We start from the raw sequence: 24,296 nt of genomic DNA, 5'->3' as shown, positions 1-24,296 counted from the left end.
AAATATAAAGATAAAAAGATAATATGGGAAGAATCACGAGTAGCAGCGTAAAAATTTTATTTTGACTGATAGCAATTAAACAACATAAGGTACTGTAAAACAATAAACCATCTGCTTATGTAGTAGCGTGTGTATATGAAAAATGTAATTTAGGATTGTAAAAAATTGAATCACCACACTAATAACCAAATACGAAGATAAATTTATAGACGCTAAATATAAGCAATCTTATGATGAAATAATAATGGTGTGTTTATAGTTAGTTTTTAGGGCTTCAATGTTATTAAGAAAAAAATACTTCAATTACAGATTGCCATGTTATGTTTGCCACATGAATTGCGTTGTTTGTGTTTAATGTCAAAAGTAAAACTCCAAATAACTAATAGGCCTACTATAATTAACTTTTAACTAATGAGTAATGAAAGAACATTTACAGAAAGTAAATCCAATTCGTCTAAAAACATGAAACATATATTTACATATACAGGGTGCGGCAAAAAACCCGATCCATTTTCTGCAGAGCACTGTTCAGCGACAGGTCATCTGAGAGTGGTGGGAGTAGTTAAATAGCCTACACAATGTCATTTTTTTAGTCATAGAGCAGTGGTCGCCTGAGCTATGTGCGGTTGTAATGGAGTTGTTTTTAAAAAGTATTGAATTCATTCATTGGAACTCAGCGGCATCGGCAATTTCATGCATTCTTTTAATTAATGCGACATGGAGAAGTTCCATTGCCCATCACAATAATGCGGTAGGTTACTAACTTTAGAACAACGGCTTCTGCGTTGAAAAGAAATCTGAAAGGCTGTCCAAAGTCAGATCGGACGCTAGACAACTATCATTCGATAGAGTTCGTGCTGCTGTGGAAAACAGTGCTCGCAGGCCCGTCCGAAAACCAGCGGCTTGCCGAACATGTCTGACTGCTCAGTTACAAAAATTTTGAGGTTAATTTTCATCCCTACAGATTAATTAGAATAATAATCTGTTTAATTGTGTTATCCATACAGATAATCACGACGCAACCTCTCCTAATAAATAATAAATAAAAGCACGGAACTGCCACTGAGTTGCAATGACTGATTGACTACTTTTTTTAAAACGACTAGATAACAACCGCACGTAGCTCATACAACCACTGCTTCATGATTACAAAAAATGGCATCGTATAGGCTATCCAATAAGCCTACTCCCACCACTCTCAGACGGCCTGTCGCTGAACAGTGCGCTGAAGAAAATAGATCGGTTTTTTGCCGCACCCTGTATATACATATGCCTATTGAGTTTAATGATAGTTACATTTTCCAATAAAAATAGATCACAACTTTATACCATTTCATATTTATTTATAGTCCTAAAAATAAACAGTATACGTGTTTCAAGTGTTATTGGATGTATTTTTCTTTATTTTCCGTAAGTCAAGTTAGACTCCTCAAATTCACAAAAGGAAATCAATATAAACATAGATTTTGCAATCCCGTTAATCCTGGGATTAAAAGACACCAATCCCGGGATTTCTAGGTATCAAAATTCAACCAGGATCCCGGATTGAGACCCCTAAACAAGATATGCTTTAAGTGTTTTAATTCAGGTTACCTCCTTGGAAGTATGTAAAAATGTTTATTATGCTTATGTCTACTGTAGTTTAAGCTATGGTAGTACGTTATGGGGAACAGCCACAGATGTCCACAAAGTTTTTAAAAAACAAAAGTCGATCATCAAAACCCTTGCCAATTGCCCAAAAACAACATCATGTAGACAATTGTTTTGAAATTTTAAAATGTTAACTCTGACTTCAATATACGTTTTTGAAATGTTAAAAATGGTTCATGGAAATCCTGTTATGTTTCAAAATGATCTTAGTAATCACTCATAAAATACCCGGAGACAAGACATTTTCAATACCCCATTCACAATTTTTTTTAATATGAAGAAAGTCCTCTCTATATGGGGTTAAAGATTTACAGTAAGATTTCAAACGCCTTAAAGCAATTAAACATAGCAACATTTACGGACAAAATCAAAACAGTTTTAGCAGTATTACACACAAAAGCATATTACACTCTTGAGGAATTTTTCAACGACTCTTGGTAACAGACACCCATTCTCTTATCTACTTCTCCTAACATAACCAGTTCCACCATGCTGTAGCTTTTGTAGGGGTATCTTACTGGCTAATCTAAGTTTTTTTTTTAGCGAAGCTCTTATACGTTGACTCTTATGCATTTTGTAATACGCAAACTCCTTCTAGACGGCTGAATCAATCGTTTTCAAATTTTGCATGGTGATAAAGACCACATCGGTGCGATGTAGGAAGTGGTGAAGGAAGTAGTAAAGGCGAGTTGTTCGGAGTATGGGATCTGTTTATGACGATTAGATTTAGGTATCTACAGTCTTAAAATGCTATGGGAAGAGAGGGAAACAGATCCGCAACGTAGGAAGAGGTGAAAGAAGTAGTAAGGTGAGCAGTGTGGAGTGTGGGAACTGGAAACCGTTTGTAGCAGTTTTAATGTATCTGCAATGCTGAAATGCTATGAGAAGGGATGGAAGCATGCCCACGACATAGGAAATGGTGAAAGACGTAGTAAAGGCTAGCAGTACGGAGTGTGGGAATGTTTGTGGCAATTAGATTTACGTATCTATAATACTAAAATGCTATGGAAAGTGATGAATACAGGTCCACGACGTAGGAAGTGGCTTAGGAAGTAGGAAAGTATGAGCATCAGCATAGTGTGGGATCCGTCTGTGGCAGTTAGATTAATGTATCTTCAATACTAAAACGCTATGAGAAGGGAAGGAAACAGGCCCCACGACGTAGGAAGTGGTGAAGGAAGTAGTAAAGGCTGGCAGTGCAGAGTGGGGGAACCATTTGGGCAGTTAGATAAATGAATCTGTAATACTTAAATGCTATTAGAAAGGAAGGAAACAGGTCTATGACGTAGTAAATTGTGAAGGAAGTAGTAAGGCTAGCAGTGCAGAGTGTGGGAACTGTCTTTGGCAATTACATTAATGTATCTGCAATCCTAAAATGCTATGGGAAGAGAGGGAAACAAGTCCACGACGTAGGGTGTGGTGAAGGAAGTAGTAAAAGTGAGCAGTGTTATGTAAGTGAGCAGTGTAAAAGTTTGGGAATGGATTAATGTATCTGCAATGCTAAAATGCTATGGGAAGAGACTGTAGACTGTTTGTTAAAATGATTACGAACCACGATTGGATACATATTTTCGATACATGCAATCATTTACAATCGAAATTTACAACTGAGTTGACAACAGCTGATTTTTACTCCATAGAGACTAAAAACAATTTTTACTCCCTAAATATTAAAAATACTACTTTAGACCCGTATCGCATGCATTAAAAACTACTGTTTTTACTGAAGTATGACAAAAACAATATAATATGAACCCTTGATTACTCTGCTCAATTTTGTGGATGCCTCTGCGAACGCCACCTAGTAAATTAAGAATTCTTTATTAGATAGAATTACTTTGACAATGTACCTGTCTGTGTATTACGTTTGTAATAATTGTAACAGATGTTATGTGTAATAAAGAATTGTCCTTTGTCATTTGTCACAAATATCAGTTGGATAAATCCAAATAAAAAAAATTTTTATTTAAAAAATACAAAATTGAGGATATCTGGTTAAAAAAGAGATTTTGGAAAATAAGTTTCATGATTTTCTCTTTATTTTACCCATAAACGTATTTCTTGAATTTGGCTGTTTACTTACGTGACACCCTGTATATGAGTGACACAAACTTCTCTCCAAAACGTAGATTGTAGCCTTTGCATTGTAGCATTTTTGTGTTATAAAATCTGTGTCCTATGGAAGATTAGATACCAAGGTTGTCCAGCAGATGATATAAGTGTAAGTGGTTGACAGAGATGTCGGAATGCTATTCTCCGCCTTGTTCTATCTATATCTTATGACTCAAGGGAATAATTTTCTATGCCGTTAAATAAAGATTCAGGAAGAGAGACTTGGGGTGTAGTAGTGCTAGTGATCACCACATAGTGGGGGAAAAGCCATGAAATAAGCAAACAAATACAGCATTTATAAGAGCCATTAAATGTTATGAATAGTTTAGGGGGACTTTTTATGTCACAAAACAAAAAATATTTGATACAATGATTTGTTACATCAAGGTCCAACTGTATGCAGCATATATTAAGAATAATTATAAGAGCCAAGCACCAAGACAATTAATTATGACCTTAATACTTTCAATGTTGTTGAGTTTATCCTCTAGATCTTCACATTCCATCTTCATCTTTCTGAACTCCCATTCCTTGTACTTATTTATCCTATGGTATTTGGTAACTTGTTTCATCGCTTCAAGTTTTTTAGCTCCTGCAGCCTGTAAAAACATGTAAATAATTAATTTTTTAATAAAGTAAACTATTTGTAGGGGTCCTTTTACTCATGGGATCTGTATAAATGTCTTATTTCTGTTTAAAATCCTTTATTGTAACAGATATAGAAGCTGATGAATATTATTTCTTCAATACATCCACTTATTATAGTGTTGGGTTAATCAAAACCACTTTCAGAGGTGTCCATCTAAAGGATGAACTCCCCATCCCCTCTAAAAATCGTAATTGCAAATAACTATCCATAACATGAGATATTTTATTTCATTGTGGATGTTGGCCTCCGGATTCCTAAATAATAAAGGTTTAAATACCTGCTATCACGCAATCCATTTAATTGTAGTCGCAACTATAGTTTAGACTCTTATGTGGAGTCATCTTCGGGCGGTGCAAGGAATTCTTCTTTCTTCACATGAAGAGCGTCATATATAAGACTTAAAATAAATAAACATTTACACACGACACATAACTATACGGACACGAAACATTTACGGTAACTGATCAGTTACGACAACAGAATACGCTAACCCGGCGGAAGTCCAGACTTCCATAATTATAATATTTGAGTCTGGACTTAAACTCCGCCGGGTTAGCGTCGTCTGTTGTCATAACTGATCAGTTACCGTAAATGTTTCGTGTCCGTATATGTATATGTGTCGTGTGTAAATGTTTATTTATTTTTACGTCTTAAATATGACACTCTTCATGTGAAGAGAGAAGAATTCCTTGTACCGCCCGAAGATGACTCCACATAGGAGTCGAAACTAGTTGCAACTGCAATTAAATGGATTGCTTGATAGCAGGTATTGAAACCTTTTAATAAATATTGAATGAATAAGAGAGTCCGATGCTACTATCACACAATGGTTGATCAAAGACTTTGGATGTGAATGATCAATTGCTGCTGTTCTACCTTTCAAGAACTCATTAAAAATATATAGCTGATCTTTTCAAAGTGCAAACACTCATATAACATAAGAGATACTTTGTCACAATATTTCAAGATTCTAGATATTAATACATCATTAGTGGTTTGTCCATGACATTACTAATCCTTGAAGCACTATGAGTTCTTTGACTATGGTTTGTTTGAATCATTTGTACAAATTAAAAATTTGTAAATTCAATTCACCAAAAAGATAAAATACCAATTTCTTTATTTATTAAAATATTTCCCAGTTAATTTTTTTAACTGAACCAATTTTTATCATAATACAGCATGCCCTGCTTGATCAAACCCACCTTCTCCTCACTACTTGGACAACTACATCAAAGTCTCAAAAATTATTCTTTTCTAGTTTCAAGTGTTTATATTTTAAATGTTATAATTCAGGGTTCCCACTATTTGTCCAACAAAATTCACGGTGTTTTCTTGGTTCTCACATTCTACTTTTATAAATTTCACGGTTTCCAAACAATGTTAGTTATAATGACAAAACTTTATGGAATGGCTTTTCTAACCAGTTCAAGAGTAAGGTTTTGTAGCCGATTAATACGACACCATTATTAAATTTAACGTTGCTTAGATCTATACATGCAGGAAAGAACAAGACCGTAAAATCTTTAAGGTCCATTCCATGAATGTAATAATCGGCCAGTTGGCGCAGAGCGAAGAAAGATACAGGAGATAGAAGTAGAGAAATAAAGACAGAGACGATATTGAAGTGAAATAATGAAGTGAAGTTTATGGGGGAAGCCCAAGTAATTTGTATGTAATGGTCAGTCATACTATTTGCCGCTCTTGGTAGTGAAAATTAATCGGCAAAATCGACCGATGCTACTAGGCCGTAACTGGCTTAGGTATGTTCCATTAGATTGGAAATCAATATTTTAATGCAATTATTCTGGTCTACCTGTAGATAAACTTAATGGCTAGATGGTCACAGGTAATGCTCGTAAGATGAACAAACCTAACCTAACTTGTTCTGTTGGTCAAGATTTTGCGGAACAGTTGAAACAAAAATATGTTTCAGTATTTAAGGGTGGTCCAGGTGAAATAAAAGATGTGAGAGTTCGCATTGTGCTGAAGGAAGGGGCCATACCTAAATTTTGTAAATATAGGCCAGTGCCATATGCGCTGTGGAAGATGAACTTGACCGCATGGTTGCGGATAGAATAGCATATCATGTAACTAGTGCTGACTGGGCTACGCCCTTGGTGGTAATTCAAAAGAGCATGGGATCAAGTTATGAACATTACCCGTTACCACAACCCGAAGACATTTTCGCTTCTTTGGCGGGTTGTAAATGGTTTTCTGTCTTAGATCTTGAAGCTGCGTGCCTTCAGTTGTCAGTCACTGAGGAATCTCAAGAACTTCTAACCTTGGCTACGCACAAAGAACTTGTGCGATTTCGTCGTCTACCCTACGGTTTGTCGTCTGCTCCTGCTCTATTCCAGGCTGCAATGGATAAGATCATAATGGAGGATTGGAGGGGTCTGTCGCCTACTTAGACGATGTGTTGGTTGGAGGTGCAACTAAAGAGGAGGCTTTGTCAAGGTTGGAAAGTGTACTACAAAGATTACACGAGTATGGAGTTAAGGTAAATGAAAATAAATGCAGATTTTTACAATCTAGTGTACAATATCTGGGATATTGTTTGACTACCGAAGGTATTAGTCCTCACCAGGGCCGGATTTAGCATTTTTGCGCCCCTAGGCCCAAATAATTTTCCGCCCCCTAGTCTGGTCACAGTTACTTTCCTTCAAACCTTTATTAAAAACTATATCATGCCCATAGGCCTAAGTTAATTGCTTGAATACCACTCCTCGTTGGAATCATTGAAAATTTTTTTTGAATTGACTTGTTTCGCCTTAACAAAATACCGTCTTAAACACTTTTAGCAATTTTATGTTTTTTTTAATAATTGCTCATTACTCATGTTTGTGGCCGTGGGGTTGGGACTGAAACAAAACAACTGAACCCACCGAGCATTCCTGCAAAAAAACATGGCCATTGATTCCAATTATTCCAGGCCCAAAAACATTAACTCCATACAGTACATGACACCATAGATTAAACATACGTACTCCTTTAGTAGATTTGTCATCATTTCGGATTAGCTGAAAACAATTCTTATTATTTAAGGGTTATGTTTATCTATGTTTAAATCTAGTTTATCCAAAATAAAACGATCTAATCATCAACAATAGGTCGTCTCCTGTTTATATTACAAGAAATTAAAACACACAATATCATAGAACTAACCCTAAAATAATAGAAACAAAATTACGTCAAAACTAACGTCCAGTGTCACCAACATGAACATGAACATGGAAAAATTTTGAATTAACAATGTTATGAGAAGTCGACTTGAGTTATATTTAATCCATGGTCGTACTGCATCTAGGTTATATTTCCAAAGCAAAACAGAGCAATATTCCGGCCAACCGTACCGATCCTTAGGCCTGAGGAGAAAATTACAGCATTAATGGTTCTTTGGAGGGTATTGAATTTTTCTAAAATTGAATGCAAACTGAGATTAATATTTTTTCGTTAATTTTAAAGGTAAATAAATCATTGTTGTTTTAATATTTAAAAAAACTTATGATATATTTAACTTGATCCTGCAGATAGTTGTAAACTAATAAAAAATAACTTTTGTTTTGTGATGTGAGGGTGGTAACAATGTCATGTCTAGCACGCATGCGCCCCTTATCACTCTGATCAGTAGTGCCGAGCCTGACCCAGCATAGTGGCAGTGCAGTGGCAATACGATGCGCGTACCGCTTGGGCGCTCGTCAACGTCAACATCCCTACAGCCTACTCCCGTATAACCAATGTTCGTTACCAATTTTGTAACGAAATTGATGCGTAATTCTGAAAATATAGATTAAATTTCATAACATTTATTTCTTCTTATGAACTTCAGAATCACAATGCTTTGGAGTTTTTTTTATCAACTATGACTATTTTTATTTTTAGATAGCTTATGGAATAAAAAAAATACTCTCAGCCATGCGCCCACTGGGACCTTGCGCCCATAGGCCCGGGCCTACTGGGCCTATTGGGAAATCCGGCCCTGGTCCTCACTCCTCAGAAAAGAAATTTTAGAAGCTATTCAGGATGCCCCGGAACCTAAAAATGAAGAAGAGCTAAAGGCCTACGTGGGATTGGTAAATTACTACGGTAAATTTATCTGTAATTTGTCTGATAAAATCAGCTGCTTTTATAATCTGCTTAGGAAAGATGCACAATGGGTGTGGTCAAATACTTGTTCTAAGGTGTTTCAGCAAAGCAAATTGTGGGTTTTAGGTTCAGATGTGCTAGTGCATTATGATGTAAATAAGCCCACTTGTGACGCAAGTCCCAGAGGTGTCAGAGCTGTTCTCTTCCACCTCATTGATGGCATAGAAAGGCCAATAGTGTTTGCTTCAAAGTCGCTAAGTTCTAGTTAAAAGAACTACTCACAGTTGCACAAAGAGGCACTTGCCCTTATTTTTGGCGTCAAGAAATTTCATAAATACTTTTATGGAGAGAAAGAATGTAATTTTACAGATAGATCATGCCCCCTTGGTAACCATATTTGGAAGCAAGGGTGGAGTTCCAGGCGTTGCTTCCACACCACTTCAGGGATGGTCCCTCATACTTTCAGCCAATAATTTTGAAGTGAAGTTTTGACGCGGTGCTGACTTGACGCATGCTGACGCACTTTCCAGACTGCCCCTACCTGACGACCGGACCCTGGAGCTGGAGGCCAACCACGTGACACATACAGGGTGATTGATATAAGTGTGCCAGCCGTTTTATTCAAAAACTATAAGAGATATCAAAAAAAAGTTAAATGGTAAGAGCCTTGGATTTTTTATTTAAAAAATTGTTGTCAAGTCAAACAAAATATTTTAGCCGCCATTTTTCCAATATGGCCGCCAACTTGGATTTTTCTTACGGAACACCCTGTATTTTATGATGTATTCTGGTAGTACAAGTAATTTTAAGACGATTTTATTCTTGTGATTTTTTTCATAAACCTAACCGTTTGAAAGATAATAATGGTTAAAGTTTTGAAATTTCTGCATGAGAAAGAGTTTCGATAAAGGCCTAAGCAAGCATGCCAGCTTTTTTGTTCGAAAACCATTCAAAATTTCACAACTTAAACCATTATTATCTTTGAAACGGTTAGGTTTATAAAAATAATGACAAGAATAAAATCGTCTTAAAATTACTTTTTCTACCAGAATACATCATAAAATACAGGGTGTTTCATAAGAAAAATCAAAGTTGGCGGCCATATTTTTGGACTTGACTATAATTTTTTAAATAAAAAATCCAAGGCACTTACCATTTAACTTTTTTCGATATCTCTTATAGTTTTCAAATAAAACGGCTGGCACACTTATATCAATCACCCTGTATAGAGACACCTGTGTACAAGTATTCAACTGCTCTGAATTGGTGAGTTATGCGCCCATTACCTCTAAGGATATTTCTAGGCTAACTGACAAGAATCCTGTATTATCTAAAGCCTGAGATTTTATCTGGCATGGCTGGCCAGACGTTAAGGATGTTGAGTTACTAGACTATTATAGAAGGAGGGAAGAATTATCTGTGGATAATAATTGTGTGATTTGGGGTGCTAGGGTGGTTGTACCTGAAAAACTTCGTAACTTTGCTTCTGCATGACCAGCACCCGGGAATCAACCGTATGAAAATGCTTGCTAGGAGCTATGTTTGGTGGCCTGGTTTAGACAAATGTATCGAGGATGCAGTCTCAACTTGTCATGTGTGTCAATGCACCAATGCAGAAATGCAGTTGCAAAAGTTCCCTTGCAACAGTGGCCTACTACCTAACTACATGTAGGTGGCAAAGAATCCATATCGATTATACCGAAGAGCCGCAAACTAGGCAACAGTTGTTAATAGTAGTGAACAGTTTCTCTAACTGGCTCGAGGTCTTTATCATGAAGTCGACCACTTCTGCTAAAACCATTGTATAAGGTTACGCTTGTTCTTTGCATTGTTTGGGTTACCCCAGAAAATGGTGAGTGACAACGCTCCTTATTTTACAAGCACCGAGTTTAAAGAATTCCTGAAAAATAATGGCGTGAAATTCACTTTGTCTCCACCATATCATCCAGTATCGAACGGGGCTGCGGAAAGATGTGTGCAAGAGGTGAAAAAAATCTCAAGCAACAAGTCCTGGCAGGAGGTTCTACAGCTGTGTCACTGCAGCATAAACTAGATAATTTCTTATTTGTATATAGGAATACACCCAGTACTGTAACCGAATTGTTTCCGGCCGAGCTCTTTCTTCAGTGGAAGCCAAGAAACAAATGGCTTAGTTGAAACCCAACTTAATGTCACAGATTGAGAAGAGGAAGGAAATGCAGAATTCTGCTGACAGACATAGCGGTAGTTTTAGGTCTTTTGTGGAAGGGGAAAAGTACTGGTCAAAACGGTGTGACAAGAACAAGTGTCATGGGTCCCTGGTAGAATCTTGGAGAAACGTAGTGCTGTCACATAATGTAGTCAGGGTTTTGGGAAAAACTAGGTTTTGCCATGCGGATCTCCTCAGGCACAGCCAGAGAAAGGAGGAAGAAGAAGGAATCATGATTAATAGGCCTATACAACAATCTCCTGCAAAAACCACTCCAGCCAACTAGAGTGTCACCTCAACCAGCCCCTGAGTCTCCTAAGCAACCAACTCCGATGAGGAGGTCCACGGAGAGAGTGAGCATTCCCGACTTCCAGCCAGCTCAAGTGGATCAAGAGGTAGTGGAGACCAGCGTACAGTGCAGCCCATCACCACAACTTCGAAGATCCCAAAGAACAGTACGGAAGCCGAAGAAACTTGACTTGTAGTAAAATTAGGCCTAATGAAATTAGAAGATTTTTAGTTTATTTTTGAAAGAGTTTTTATGAGTTGGTTTAATAAAGACAATTTAAACTGAGTTTATTAATGAAATGACTGGAGCAAAAGTTTTGTTGAGCTATTTTTTTTTTAAATTCAAATGTTTGGCTTGGCCTTGGACAATTTGGAGCTAAGCACAGAGGATAATTTTTATTTAATTTGGGGCGGGTGTAATATATAATTATTAATACTTGAAGAAGCAGCAAGGTAATATTTTAGTTTGTTGTGGTGGCTGCACTGTATTTGGAGACGATGTTGCGTCCCCACTACCGACGTTCGCTCTCAGTCCTGCGTCATATGTTTAACAAGTTAGTTGACTTGATTTGATAGTCCCAGGATCTTTTGAGCATTTCATAGTACTAAATATTAGTTACTAAACCTACATTAATGAACGACTTAATATAAGTAATAGTCACAACACAACAGATAGCTACTCAATATGAAAAGAATACTTACAAAAAGTAAGTATTGTAAGTACAGTATTCTTGAATCTTCGAATCTCGAGTCCAAAATAATAATTACAAGGTTTTTTTTATATGGTGATTAAAAATGCAAGAATGGAATAGGATGCATTTAAAAATAAATATCACACTAACCATAAATGACTACTCTTTGCAATGAAATGTTACGTAATTTCTTTGACACACGGCATTTAAACAACAGATGACTAATCGGTTACATCTTTTAACCTAAATCGAAAGGTCTGTATAAACTTTATTTGGACGGAAAATATTCATGATTGGTTATTTATGGTTGTTGTAGGTACACTTGTTAATTTTAAAATTGTTGATTGTTGTATGGTCAATGATCTGTTTCGCTCCCTCTTTATTGACCTTGCGGTTGAAGTCAAATCAGTCATTTATTTGGGGGACACGAATATTGATATGCTGTCACAAACCTGCGAAACAAATTACCTGTGTAGGCTGATGAAAGAATCCAACACTATACAAATTGTCAACGAGCCTACAAGAGTGACAGAAACCTCGGCAAAATTAATTGACCATATTATAGTAGGCAAATCTGCCGAGATTGAAAGTGTTGGAGTCATAGACACCCCCAGCATAGTTGACCACAGAGGAATGAGGATGACTGATCATAAATTAATATATTGTTGTATATCTTGTCAGAAAGACAAAAGGTCAAAGGGCCGAAGCTAATCACATATAGAGATTATTCCAAATTTAATGTTGATACTGCTCTAAATATAATTGCTGATATTAACTGGAACTATGTGTACAAACTAGAGTCTCCTGATGAGATAGAAAAATTCATTACCGATAATATAAAGAAGGTGTTTGATGAGGTTGCTCCTGTTGTTTGTAAGAAGGTAACACGGAAAAAGGCTCCTTGGATAAATGAAAAGATTAAAGAATTGTCACTTTTAAAAAATAAGCACCGTAACAAATACTGGAAGACCAGAGATTCTTCGGACTGGTATGAGTACAAGACTTCAAGAAATAAATTGAATTCCACGATACTAGAGGCTAAAAAAAGATTCTTCTCTAACAAGCTTGCAAAATGTGAAAAACCTGCAGAGTTCTGGAATTGTTTAAAAAATTGTGAGATTATAAGTAGTAAGAGAAATAGTGTGCTCCCCCCTGATTTAGATATTAACAGAATAAATGAATATTTCACCAATATGGGATCGGGAAAAGATATAGATATTGAAATACTGAATATATTTCAAAAAGATAAAAAACACGGAGATAATGATAGGTTTAATTTCAAACTTATTACAGAAAATGATGTTAAGGAGGCAATGAACTCGATAAAATCAAAAGCTCTAGGTGCTGATGATATATCTATAGAAATGATCAAATCTGTTAGCCCATATGCATTAGGAGCAATTACACATTTATTAAATATGAGCCTGGCCTCTGGTGTTTTTCCTAGCAGTTGGAAGATTGCCTACGTGAAACCTTTGCCTAAAGTTGCTACGCCAAAAACCATCTAGCAGCTAAGACCTATCTCTGTGTTACCCGCAATTTCAAAGATACTGGAAAAGATAGTAACCGAACAAATCACTTTATTTCTAGATGAGTATAATATACTGCCTAAGCTACAGTCAGGGTTTAGAAAAAACCACAGCACGTGTACTGCACTGACTAATATGTTTGCTGATCTATTTGATGCCAAAGACAAAGGACTCTACAGCACATTAGCTATTTTAGATTACTCTCAAGCATTCAACTCTTTTGATCATGAATTATTATTGTCAAAAATGAAGTACTATGGTTGCAGCGAAAAAGTTGTATGTTGGTTTCGGTCCTATTTGGAGTCCCGACTGCAGGTTACCAAAATTGGGAGTGGGACATCAGATCCGCTTTGCAAATTGCGAGGTGTTCCTCAAGGTAGTTGTTTAGGCCCTGTGCTGTTCAATTTATACACGTCTGACTTGCCCAGAAGTGTAAAATATTGTACAGCACACTTGTATGCTGATGACTGTCAATTACACTTGTCATACAAGCCAGACATGACATCCGCAGCAATTGAACTCATCAATGCTGATTTGCACAGCATTTTTCAATGGTCTGTCATGAATGGCCTTGGATTGAACGTTGACAAGTGTGTTGTCATGCATACTGGACCACATATTCTAATGCAGGAGTTGAGAAAATCTGACATTAAAGTCACCCTTGATGGCATGGGATTGTCTGTCTGTGACACTGTCAACACGCTTGGTGTTGTACTTGACAAAGACCTCTCTTTTTCTGACCACGTCACATCTGCAGTCCAACGCGCAGTGGGAAGATTGAGAGGTCTTAGCAGATTCAAAACTCTCCTGCCAGAATTTGCCAAAATGCAACTTTGAACCGGGGAACTCAAAAAACCCCAACACCAATGAATTTGTTTTGTAGTTTTCAGGTTCCAGGCTGAAATATTTTAATAGAAAAAAAAAGAAAAACTTTTGGCATACTAAACAGCATTTTGAATTTAAGAAAATCATGGATCAAATAGAGAAGGAGAAAATAAGACGTAAGGAGGAAGAGGAGGCTAGGAAACAAGAAGCTAGAAAGGCTGATGAGGACCGGATAGCGGCTGAAAAGGAGTTTCTGGAGAGACATGAGAGGGAAAGAAGGTTGAGTAGCTCCAGGATGCCTGGGTTAGGAGAAGGCTATCGTTCAGGGACCAGCAGTATGGCGGAGTCGGAGTCCGAGGCGGAGAAGCTAAGAAGTAAGAGAATTAGAAGTCCGGAGGAAAAGGAGAAAGAGAAAAAGCGGAAAACCAGGAAGACTGAGGATTTGGAATCGGGTGAGGAAATTGAGGAGGATGATGAGGACCCATTAGTAGGATTGAGCTTGGTATTGGAGAAGATGAAGGGATGGTTCAAGCAGCCAACCATCATACAAATGGTGACAAAGCCTCAGACGGAGAAGTTCGGGAGGTACCTGAACAAGTTCCAGGAAGAGCTGATTAGGGCTAGAGAGGAGAGAGTCAGGATGGAGACAAGATTTGAGGAACGAAGAGAGTTTTTGAAGATTGTGAGCTCAACTGTGCGGCATGAGATGGAAAATCTGAAGGATAAGATCGGATCAGGCGCAGGTGGAGTGAGCTACTCTGCAGCTCTGAAGAAGGATTCCCCAACCGTTCCAAGAGTTACGGTGCCAAAGGTCACAGGCGTGAAAGGCCCCGTGCTTCCACCGCCTAAGATTGTAACAGTGAAGAGTGACAACCAGGAGAGCGCCAAAGTTCTAAGCACTCTTAAGAGGTTAGTGAAACCGCAGGAAATAGGATTAAAGGTTAGAAGAATAGTTAACATCCGGAATGGAGTCATCGTGGAAGCAGAGAACGAAGAAGGAATAGACAATCTGATGAAGAGGCCGCCAACCTCTTTAAAAAAAAAAAAAAAAAATCTCTAGCGGATGCAAGTTTAAAGGTTGAGAAGCCGACAAAGAAGAGACCCGTCATAATGATTTATGACGTGAACGCTGAGCTGACAGAAAACGAGGTTAAGGAAGAAGTATGCAAGGTAGAGAAATTGAGCAGGGGCAATTCATACAGGAGTTTGAGGTGCGACATAAGTACAAAGACGTTAAATCAGCTAGGAAGAAGAATCACATCGTGGTGGAGTGCTCTGTGAGAGTACAAAAGTGGCTACGAAGGCAGGACAAGATATTTGTAGAAGGGCAATGCTGTAGGGTTAAGGACTACGTAGACATAGCCAGATGCTTTAAGTGCCAAAGGTTTGGCCACATAGCGAAGCATTGTACTGCGACAACGCCTAGCTGCTCATACTGCGCTGGTGAGCATGACTACAAGGAGTGCCCTAATAAGAAAAAGAAAGAAGCAGTCTGCTGTGCCAACTGCAAAAGAGAAAATCGAGGTGATCTGAGGCACGATGCAGGGTCAAGAAAGTGTCCTGCTTATGAAAAGGCAGTGAAGAGGAACAACGATAAGATTGATTATGGATTGTAGGATAGCCCAGTGGAATTTAGGTAGGGGAAAGGCAGCTACAGATGAGGCAATTAGGAGGTGTTTACAGGAAAAGATTGACGTTCTTCTGGTTCAGGAGCCATACACAGTGGGTAGAAAGGTAAAGATATCAGGATGTAGGGTTTTTCATGATCGAAGCGGAAGGGAGGATATTTGGAGCGTGATCCTTGTGTTCAATGAGAAGATCGGAGCTATCATGGAAGCCAGAGAAACGAATGGAACGTGCGTCAGTGTTAGGCTGGAATATGATGGAAAGGCTATGCAAGTGATCAGTTTGTACTGTAGGCCATCGGATCCCATAGATGGGCATATGACATGGTTAGCTGATATCATTAGAAAGAAAGGAAATAAAGGAGTGCTGTGTGGTGGGGATTTGAATGGGAGGTCAGGGTTATGGCTCAGTCGATCAACGGATGAGAGAGGATCTAAGGTAGAAGATGTTGTACTGGCTTGGGATCTGCAGGTTCTTAATAAACTTAGTAGGTGGACGACGTTTGAAAATACACAGGGAGGCAAATCAAACATTGACGTGGCATTGGTGACAAGGGATCTTTCAGGAAAAATGGAGGACTGGTTAGTTCATGAAGAGACATTAAGTGATCATCGGCTAATTACTATGAAATTGCGAGGAGATCAAAGTAATCGGATAATCCAGAATGAACAGAGGCAAGAATCATACTGCTTAAGGAAGGTAAACTGGGCGAAATTTGACGAGGCTCTACAGAGAAGCATGCAGGAAATCAGGAAATGGAAGTTGAAACGGCTACAACAGAGGTTCATGCAGAAAGGATTACAGAAATGACGTGCAAACTGATGGAGGAACAGTTCCCAAAAGCAAAATTAGGTAAGAAAAAGGTATACTGGTGGAGAAGAGCTGGATGAATTGCGAGTAAAAATGAGAAGGAAAAGTAGGATCTGGAGAAGGACAGGGAGTGAAGTGGACAGGAGAGCGTTTGTTAGGTCAAGGACAGATTACGTATGGGGAATCAGGAAGCAAAAGAAGAATATGTGGGAAAAGTTAATTGCAGAGGAAGAGGGTGACCCGTGGGGAAAGGTTTATAAGATTGCTGCAGAGAAGCTGAAAAAGGATACTGTGCTGGTTAGCCTGGAAAAAGAAGACGGTACAATGACAGAGGCAGTGCAAGAGACCCTAGAGAGAATGATACAAGGATTGCTGCCAGACGATAGAAAAGAGGAGGATACAGAGGAACAAGCAAGAATTAGAAGTAGGATGATTGATGAAAGCACTGGAACAGATGAGGAAGATTTCACGGAAGGGGAGCTAACTGCATGTGTTTCACTCCTGAAGGATAGGAAAGCCCCGGGAGTGGATGGAATAAAGAACGAAGTAGTTAAAAGAATGTTTGGAAGGATCAAGGGGACGCTGTTGAACCTGTACAACAAGATGCTGAGAGAAGGTAGGTATCCTGATGTGTGGAAAAAAGGAATCGTCAAAGTTTTTCTGAAGAGCGAGGAAAAGGACCCAAGTAAGGTTAAATCGTACAGGCCAGTAACCCTCTTACCTGTCTTAGGAAAGTTAGGCGAAAGATTAATAGTGAAAAGGATGAAAGAATGGATGGATAGGGAAAATAGGGCAAATCCACTCCAATATGGATTCACGGAAAGTGTTGGAACTGTAGACGCACTTCTGGATATGAGAAGAGAAGTAGAAGAGACAGATGAAAAGTATGTAGTAGGCTTGTTCCTGGATATTTCTGGAGCCTTCGACTCCGCCTGGTGGCCAGAGATTCTGAGAGTTTTGAGGAGATGGCAATGTCCGAACAACATCTACCGATTGGTAAGGGACTACTTCCGAGGCAGAACCGTGACACTAAGAGCTGGCAACGGAGAGGTGAACAAGAACATCACTAAAGGATGCCCCCAAGGGTCTGTGGTGGGCCCTCTGTTGTGGAACATCCTGTTCGATGGGTTTTTGCGGCTGCCTTTCGAGGAAGGTATCTCCGCGAGAGCCTATGCGGATGACGGACTGCTTTTGGTGAAGTCGAACACAAGCCCTGATCTCATGAGGAGGGCATCAAGAGCCTTGGAACTGGTCACTAGGTGGGGGGAAAACAGGAAGATGACTTTTTGAGAACTTGAGAAGATTGTACATCGGTGCGCTTGAACCAATGATGCTGTACGGCTGTGAGATGTGGGGCCAATGAATGAGGGGACGAGGTGAGAAGTCCAAGTTGATGAGTCTGCAGAGAAAACTGTTGTTGGGTGTGATCAAGGGCTACAGCACGATATCCCACGAAGCTGTCCGAGTGATTGCCGGGGTCATCCCGCTTGACTTGATGGTTGAAGAAAGGATTAAGAGAAGAAGGGACAAAAAAGAAGGTATCAACATCAAGGATAGTATGAGGATCCGAAGAGAAGAAACACTCGTTGACTGGCAGAGACGGTGGGAGTCTAGCACAAAAGGAAGGGAAACCTTTGCGTTCGTTCCGGATGTGAGGTTCAGAAAGAAAGTCAATTGGGAAACCGATCACTACACGGCACAGTTCGTCAGCGGGCACGGCAACTTCAAGGCAAAGCAGAAAAGTTTCAACCTCGTAGATGATGATCATTGCACTCATTGCGGAGAGCTGGAGACATGGCAGCACGTACTGATGGAGTGCCCATTCTATGAAGAGGAAAGAAGCGACATGAGGGAATTCCTCCAACAAAAGACATGGGATTGGGAGAAGATCAACTTCTTGAGAACCAAAGAATCTGCGCTGGAGTTTGCCAGAATGTGCCGAAGGATAGGGAAGAAAAAGCATGAATTTGAAAATGCAGGAAGACAGGCTGGAATTTGAAAAGAAAAATGTTAGGAAAGAAAGATAAAATTAAGAAGATTGGAAAGAAAGAAAAAAAATAATCCGATGATCCTAGTACAGAGGGTACTAGGTGAGGGGAGAGGTGTTGGTTAGGCACAGAATGTGCCTGGAAGGACATGGATTGAAGCTGACAGCAGGAAGAGGAATCTGAAGATATTTCAGGAAAGCGGCCTGGTGAATAAGTCTCTGACTTAAACCAGGGGTGGTGGAGGGACCGCTGGGCTTCCGCCAAACACCTCTCTCTCTCTCTTTCTCTCTCTCTCTCTCTCTCTCTCTTCATTATTATTTAGTACAGGCAATGAGGGGACGAGGTGAGAAGTCTAAGTTGATGAGTCTGCAGAGAAAACTGTTGTTGGGTGTGATCAAGGGCTACAGCACGATATCCCACGAAGCTGTCCGAGTGATTGCCGGGGTCATCCCGCTTGACTTGATGGTTGAAGAAAGGATTAAGAGAAGAAGGGACAAAAAAGAAGGTATCAACATCAAGGATAGTATGAGGATCCGAAGAGAAGAAACACTGGTTGACTGGTAGAGACGGTGGGAGTCAAACACAAAAGGAAGGGAAACCATTGCGTTCGTTCCAGATGTGAGGTTTAGAAAGAAAGTCCATTGGGAAACCGATCACTACACGACACAGTTCGTCAGTGGACACGGAAACTTCAAGGCCAAGCTGAAAAGTTTAAACCTATTTGAAGACGATCTTTGCACTCATTGCGGAGAGCTAGAGATGTCACAACAATTGCTGATGGAGTGCCCATTCAAGGAATAAGAAAGAAGCAACATGAGGGAATTCCTCCGACAAAAGACATGGGATTGGGAGAAGATCAACTTCTTGAAAAGCAAAGAATCCGCGTTAGAGTTTGCCAGAATGTGTCGAAGGATAGGAAAGAAAAAGCATGAATTTGAAAATGCAGGAAGATAGGCTGGAATTTAAAATGAAATAATTTAGGAAAAATGAAATAAATTAAGAAGATTAAAAAAAAATCTGATGATCCTAATACAGAGGGTTCTAGGTGAGGGGAGAGGTGTCGGTTGGGCAGAGAATGTGCCTGGAAGGACAAAGATTGAAGCTGATAGCAGATAGAGGAATCTGAAGATTTTTCAGGAAATCGGACTGGTGAATAAGTCTCTGACTTAAACCAGGGGTGGTGGAGGGACCGCTGGGCTTCGGCCAACACCTCACACACCCAACAATCTCGATATCACTGTATTCACTTTCACATGAATGACCCCTTGTGTCGTCTCCAGGCAACATATTTGGGGTTTTAAGGTTTCAAAAACAAATTCACGGCTAAATCAAGGTTTTTTCACGGTTGACCTAATTCCCGGCTAATTTCTGGTTTTAAGGTTTTCGCGGTTGAGTGGGAACCCTGTAATTACAAAAGGATGTTTCAAAATACTAACATTACAAAAATTGCTTAGAGTATTTAGTTAAATGTTCAAGTTATCGATAGCCTGTAAAACATCATAACTCTTTGGACTGACTATACAGTTTGATCAAAGTCAATTTGTCTTCATGCCACCTGATTGACCAGTGTCTTGGTGTAGGCTACTTACTCTAACATGCTGGTTGATGTTCTCCACAATCTTGGGGTTGATGAGGACAGCATGCTGGAAGTCAGAGATGTGACCAGTGAGAGGGGCCTCCACCAGCCCTTGCTTCATCACCAGCTGAACCTGAACAAATACATTCTTTTTTAGACGACAAATCTTAAACAAAACTTTGTGTTCATTATTTTTCCGACTAATGACGTAAACAAAGTGACCTATGACATATTAAAGGTGAGGTTTTAAATTTTTGAGTCGAGTTGAGTTTACAAAAACTAGCCAGCTTCAAGCTTCTTCGAGTCGAGTAAATACAAATATAAATTATAAATTAGAATTCACTATAAATGACTTGCTAGAGACTAAAAAACGTGCATTGATTATGTCATACAAATGCTTCTATCAAACTTACTAAAACCTCGACTCTTAGAGTTTTCTTGAAACTACAAATACTTGAATACTCGCTCAAAAATACTACTAGAGTAACTGCACACGCCTATTAATAATACTGTAATGTTTTCCTTGCCCTTAATCTTTTACATGTTCTGTTACAAGAATTTCACTACAATCTTTTTTAGATACTTTTCACTATGCATATTATATTGCTTTTACCTGCAGATCTCTGCTGAGCCGTATCTTCTCCTCTTTTGCTGCCCTGAGCTCTGCCACATGAGCGTTGGCTTGCTCTCTGGCTGCCTTCATCTGCTTCATCACCACACTCAGAGTGTACTCTGCCTCCTTCAACTCCAATGCATACGCTCGTACCTGATACAATAACACTCAAAGTGAGGGCTCTAGTTGCTAGTTAAATAAACTTAAATTTGGCTAAAAGATCTAAGCACTTTTTTAAACGTCTTTCAAAGACTTATTTTTGAGACAGTATTTTTACTGCAGTAATTATTTAATTTTTACAGCTGATTCACATTTTAAATTATCAATTAGTCATTAACAGCACAAAGTCATGGTTGGGATAATGAGATTACCTTCAGTTCAGACTCTATCTTGGCCCTGCGCACTCGCACTAGAGTGGCCCACACTGTCTCATCAAAGGGTGGAGCACTCACAGGAGAGTCAAGAGCCTCTACAGCACTCAAGAACTCATGGAACTCTGGTGGCATAAAGGACGTGTTGTCGCTCTCCACTACACATCTGGCCAGCTCTAACAACAAGGTGGGATACTGGGTGGCTCTCTGCTGCAGCTTGGGTCGTCGACTAACACAAGTTGATTACAGTATTGATAATATTAATATTTCAGCCATGGTTTTTAAATTGAATTTATAAATGTCACAATTTGTACAGAGGACTATTATAAAGATCTAATTATCAAGTAATACTAATGTCTTTTATCCTACCAGTGTACATGTTGCTCGAAATCGAACAATTGCAAAGAAGTACAGGAGTTATTTATAAACAAAAAACTTGTTTAAAAACTAATAACAGTAATAATTTCCGATGATTTTAAAAGAGTCAATTAAAAGATTATTAACTAATGGAAAAACTCACAATTTACATAACAGTCCTATTCCAGTTTAAAGGGTTAATTTATAACAATCAAACTGCCCATGAATGGGGAAAGGTAAGCTTACAATTTAAGTCAACGTAAAAAGGCTGTCAGCTTTTATAAAGTACTGTACTTAAATTTACTTAGCCAATTTGTAGACAATAAGGTGTAGAATACTTTAAACTCTATAGGACAGAGTTAGGCAAAAACTGGCAGAACTCTGAAATGGTGTTATTTATCATAGACTTACTCATATGCCAAAGCCTTAAAATAAAAATTCTATAATTATATAACATCATTAAACACAAACCAACATCCAAAACTTATACATTTTTGTTTTAATACAACATAGATAATTTACACATTGACTGTTTACAATTAACATATGTTCTTCTTCTTTTTACTTTGAATTTTTGCTTCGCAACGGGAAAAATCTGTTTCATAATCATTGAAATACAGTAAACCCTCTCTTATCCGGATCTCCCATATCCGGACCCTCCGATATCCGGACGCGATTTTGAAAAAATGCAAAAATTAAAAAAACACTCTAGGGCCGTCTGCGAATGTTTGTTGACCGAGCAGTCGCTGTTTGTAGGCCGGTTAGAGACGCCGGCGCGCCGGGAGGGTTGTGCGACGTGCAGTCTCGCGGGCAAGGTCACTGACTGACTCACGAAACAAAAATAGAATCCCTCCCCCACCCCTCCTACCCACCCTCCTACCCACGCCAACGCCCTACTCATGCGCGGCGACGACAATTCATCACTCGTGTCAGTTGTCAGTGCTGCTTTTTTTGTGCCTCAGTGACCTAGTCTTTGTTTGTACGGTTCGTTTTAGTTTCGGGAAGGAAGAGTGCTAGAGGCGAAATTGTTATGGCCGAAAAAAGAAAAAAGATTGTCATTACGATGGAGGACAAACTTAACGCGTTGAAACGTTTGCAAGCGGGCGAAAGTGCAAAAAAGATAGCGAGTGAGATGGGAGTTGGGACTAGTACAGTGAGTGACTGGAAAAAATCCCGTGAAAAAATAGAAAAATGGTGTTCTAACCAGGCATCAAGTTCAGGAATAAAAAAGTGCAAAATGATGAAAACAGCCGTAAATGACAAAGTGAACGAAGCGTTATTTTTGTGGTTTACACAATGTAGATCAAAAGGACTGCCCGTGTCTGGACCCATTTTGTAGGAAAAGGCTCTCCAATTTAATAAGGAAATCGGAAATGATCCCAATTTCAAAGCCAGTGAGGGGTGGTTGGAAAAGTGGAAGAATCGATATGGGGTCAGAAAGCTTCATATAAGCGGAGAAAAGTTGTCAGCAAATGAAAACGCTGTGGGAGAGTTTAAAATGTTTTTACACAAGCTGCTTGACGAGGAAGGAATCAGCGGGGACCAGTTATACAACTGTGACGAAAGTGGTCTAAACTTTAAAATGCTACCTAGCTGCACTCTCGCTTCCAAGGAAGAAAGTAGCGCTCCAGGTTATAAGAAGAAAAAGGAGAGAGTTACAATAATGGCCTGCAGCAACGTCACAGGAAACAATAAACTCAAATTTTGCATGATTGGAAAATCAAATAAACCAAGAGCGTTTAAAAACTTCAAAGATCAGTCGACATTACCGGTGTGGTACAGAGGACAAAAAAGCGCTTGGATGAATTCTGCGATCTTCAGAGAGTGGTTTAACAATCAGTTCGTCCCGTCTGTTGAAAAGTTTGCTGAAAAAAACAATTTGCCAAAGAAGGCTATTTTATTGCTTGACAACGCCCCTTCACACCCGTCTGCAGATGAACTAACAAGTGGAGAAATAAAGTGCGTGTTTTTGCCGCCGAACGTAACCTCTTTGTGCCAGCCAATGGATCAGGGGGTCCTTGAAACACTTAAACGTTTGTATCGACGTAAGCTACTGACGATCATTATTGAGGGCATGGATGTGGGAAAGAGTGTTTCTGAGTGCCTTAAAGACACTGACATGCTAGATGTTGCCTTGTGGATTTCTAGCGCTTGGGAAGAGCTCAAACCGATAACGTTGGTTAAATCGTGGAAAAAGCTTTTGGACCACAAAGTAGACCAAGATTATAACAAAGAAGTAGAAAAAGAAACAGAAAACTGCAATGACAAAACAGGTGAAGAAATCGTTCAACTTTTTAGAAACGTTCCTGGTTGTGACAACATAGACAGTGACGCAGTGAGTGAGTGGATGAAGGAAGACGAAATCCAGGAGTTTACTGACAATGACATCATAGACTTAGTTAACGCAGACCCCGCTCCTGACGACGACGAAGAAGAAGAAATCCAGAAAACAACCATGACGCATAGTGAGGCTTTCCAGGCCATCGAACAGCTGATCGAGTATGTCGAGAAACAAGAGGAAGCAACGGGTGCCGATCTTCTGCTTTTTCGTAGGTGGAGAGACATTACGTCAAAGAAGCGTGTTAATCGAGCCAAACAAGCCACAATAACATCGTTTTTGTCCAAAACTTAACTGTGAGTACAAAGTAAGAGCTGTTCTCGTGGATTAATTTTATTTTACTCTGTATACAGCTCTACATTTTTGTTCATTACAGTAGGCCTACTTGTCTTTTTCTTAGTTCCATTTCATTTTTTCACTGTACCGTTACTGTATTTCGTAATATTTTTTGAGTTTTGATGTTATATTAAATAGTTTTTCTTAGTTCCATTTCATTTTTTCACTGTACCGTTACTGTACTGTATTACGTAATATTTTTTGAGTTTTGATGTTATATTAAATTGTTTTTCTTAGTTCCATTTCATTTTTTCACTGT

General features: G+C 39.0%; 1 protein-coding gene across 1 annotated transcript in view; it reads right to left on the bottom strand.

Moving 5' to 3' along the window:
• The window catches only part of LOC128998883 (cilia- and flagella-associated protein 43), a 167,462-nt gene that overhangs the window by 39,377 nt on the left and 103,789 nt on the right, over positions 1-24,296 (bottom strand). Inside the window, exons 14-17 of the mRNA XM_054425241.1 lie at positions 21,007-21,235; positions 20,636-20,788; positions 20,036-20,155; positions 4,218-4,361 (exon numbers count right to left, since the gene is read on the bottom strand). Of these exons, the coding sequence (XP_054281216.1) occupies positions 4,218-4,361; positions 20,036-20,155; positions 20,636-20,788; positions 21,007-21,235 (646 nt within the window). The remainder of the gene's footprint in view (positions 1-4,217; positions 4,362-20,035; positions 20,156-20,635; positions 20,789-21,006; positions 21,236-24,296) is intronic.

This window comes from Macrosteles quadrilineatus, unplaced genomic scaffold (genome assembly GCF_028750875.1).
Source record: "Macrosteles quadrilineatus isolate MER2022 unplaced genomic scaffold, UCM_ALF_1.0 Scaffold_1__1_contigs__length_201487025, whole genome shotgun sequence".
Lineage (NCBI taxonomy): Eukaryota > Metazoa > Arthropoda > Insecta > Hemiptera > Cicadellidae > Macrosteles > Macrosteles quadrilineatus.
This window is presented reverse-complemented; position numbering and strand designations above follow the sequence as displayed.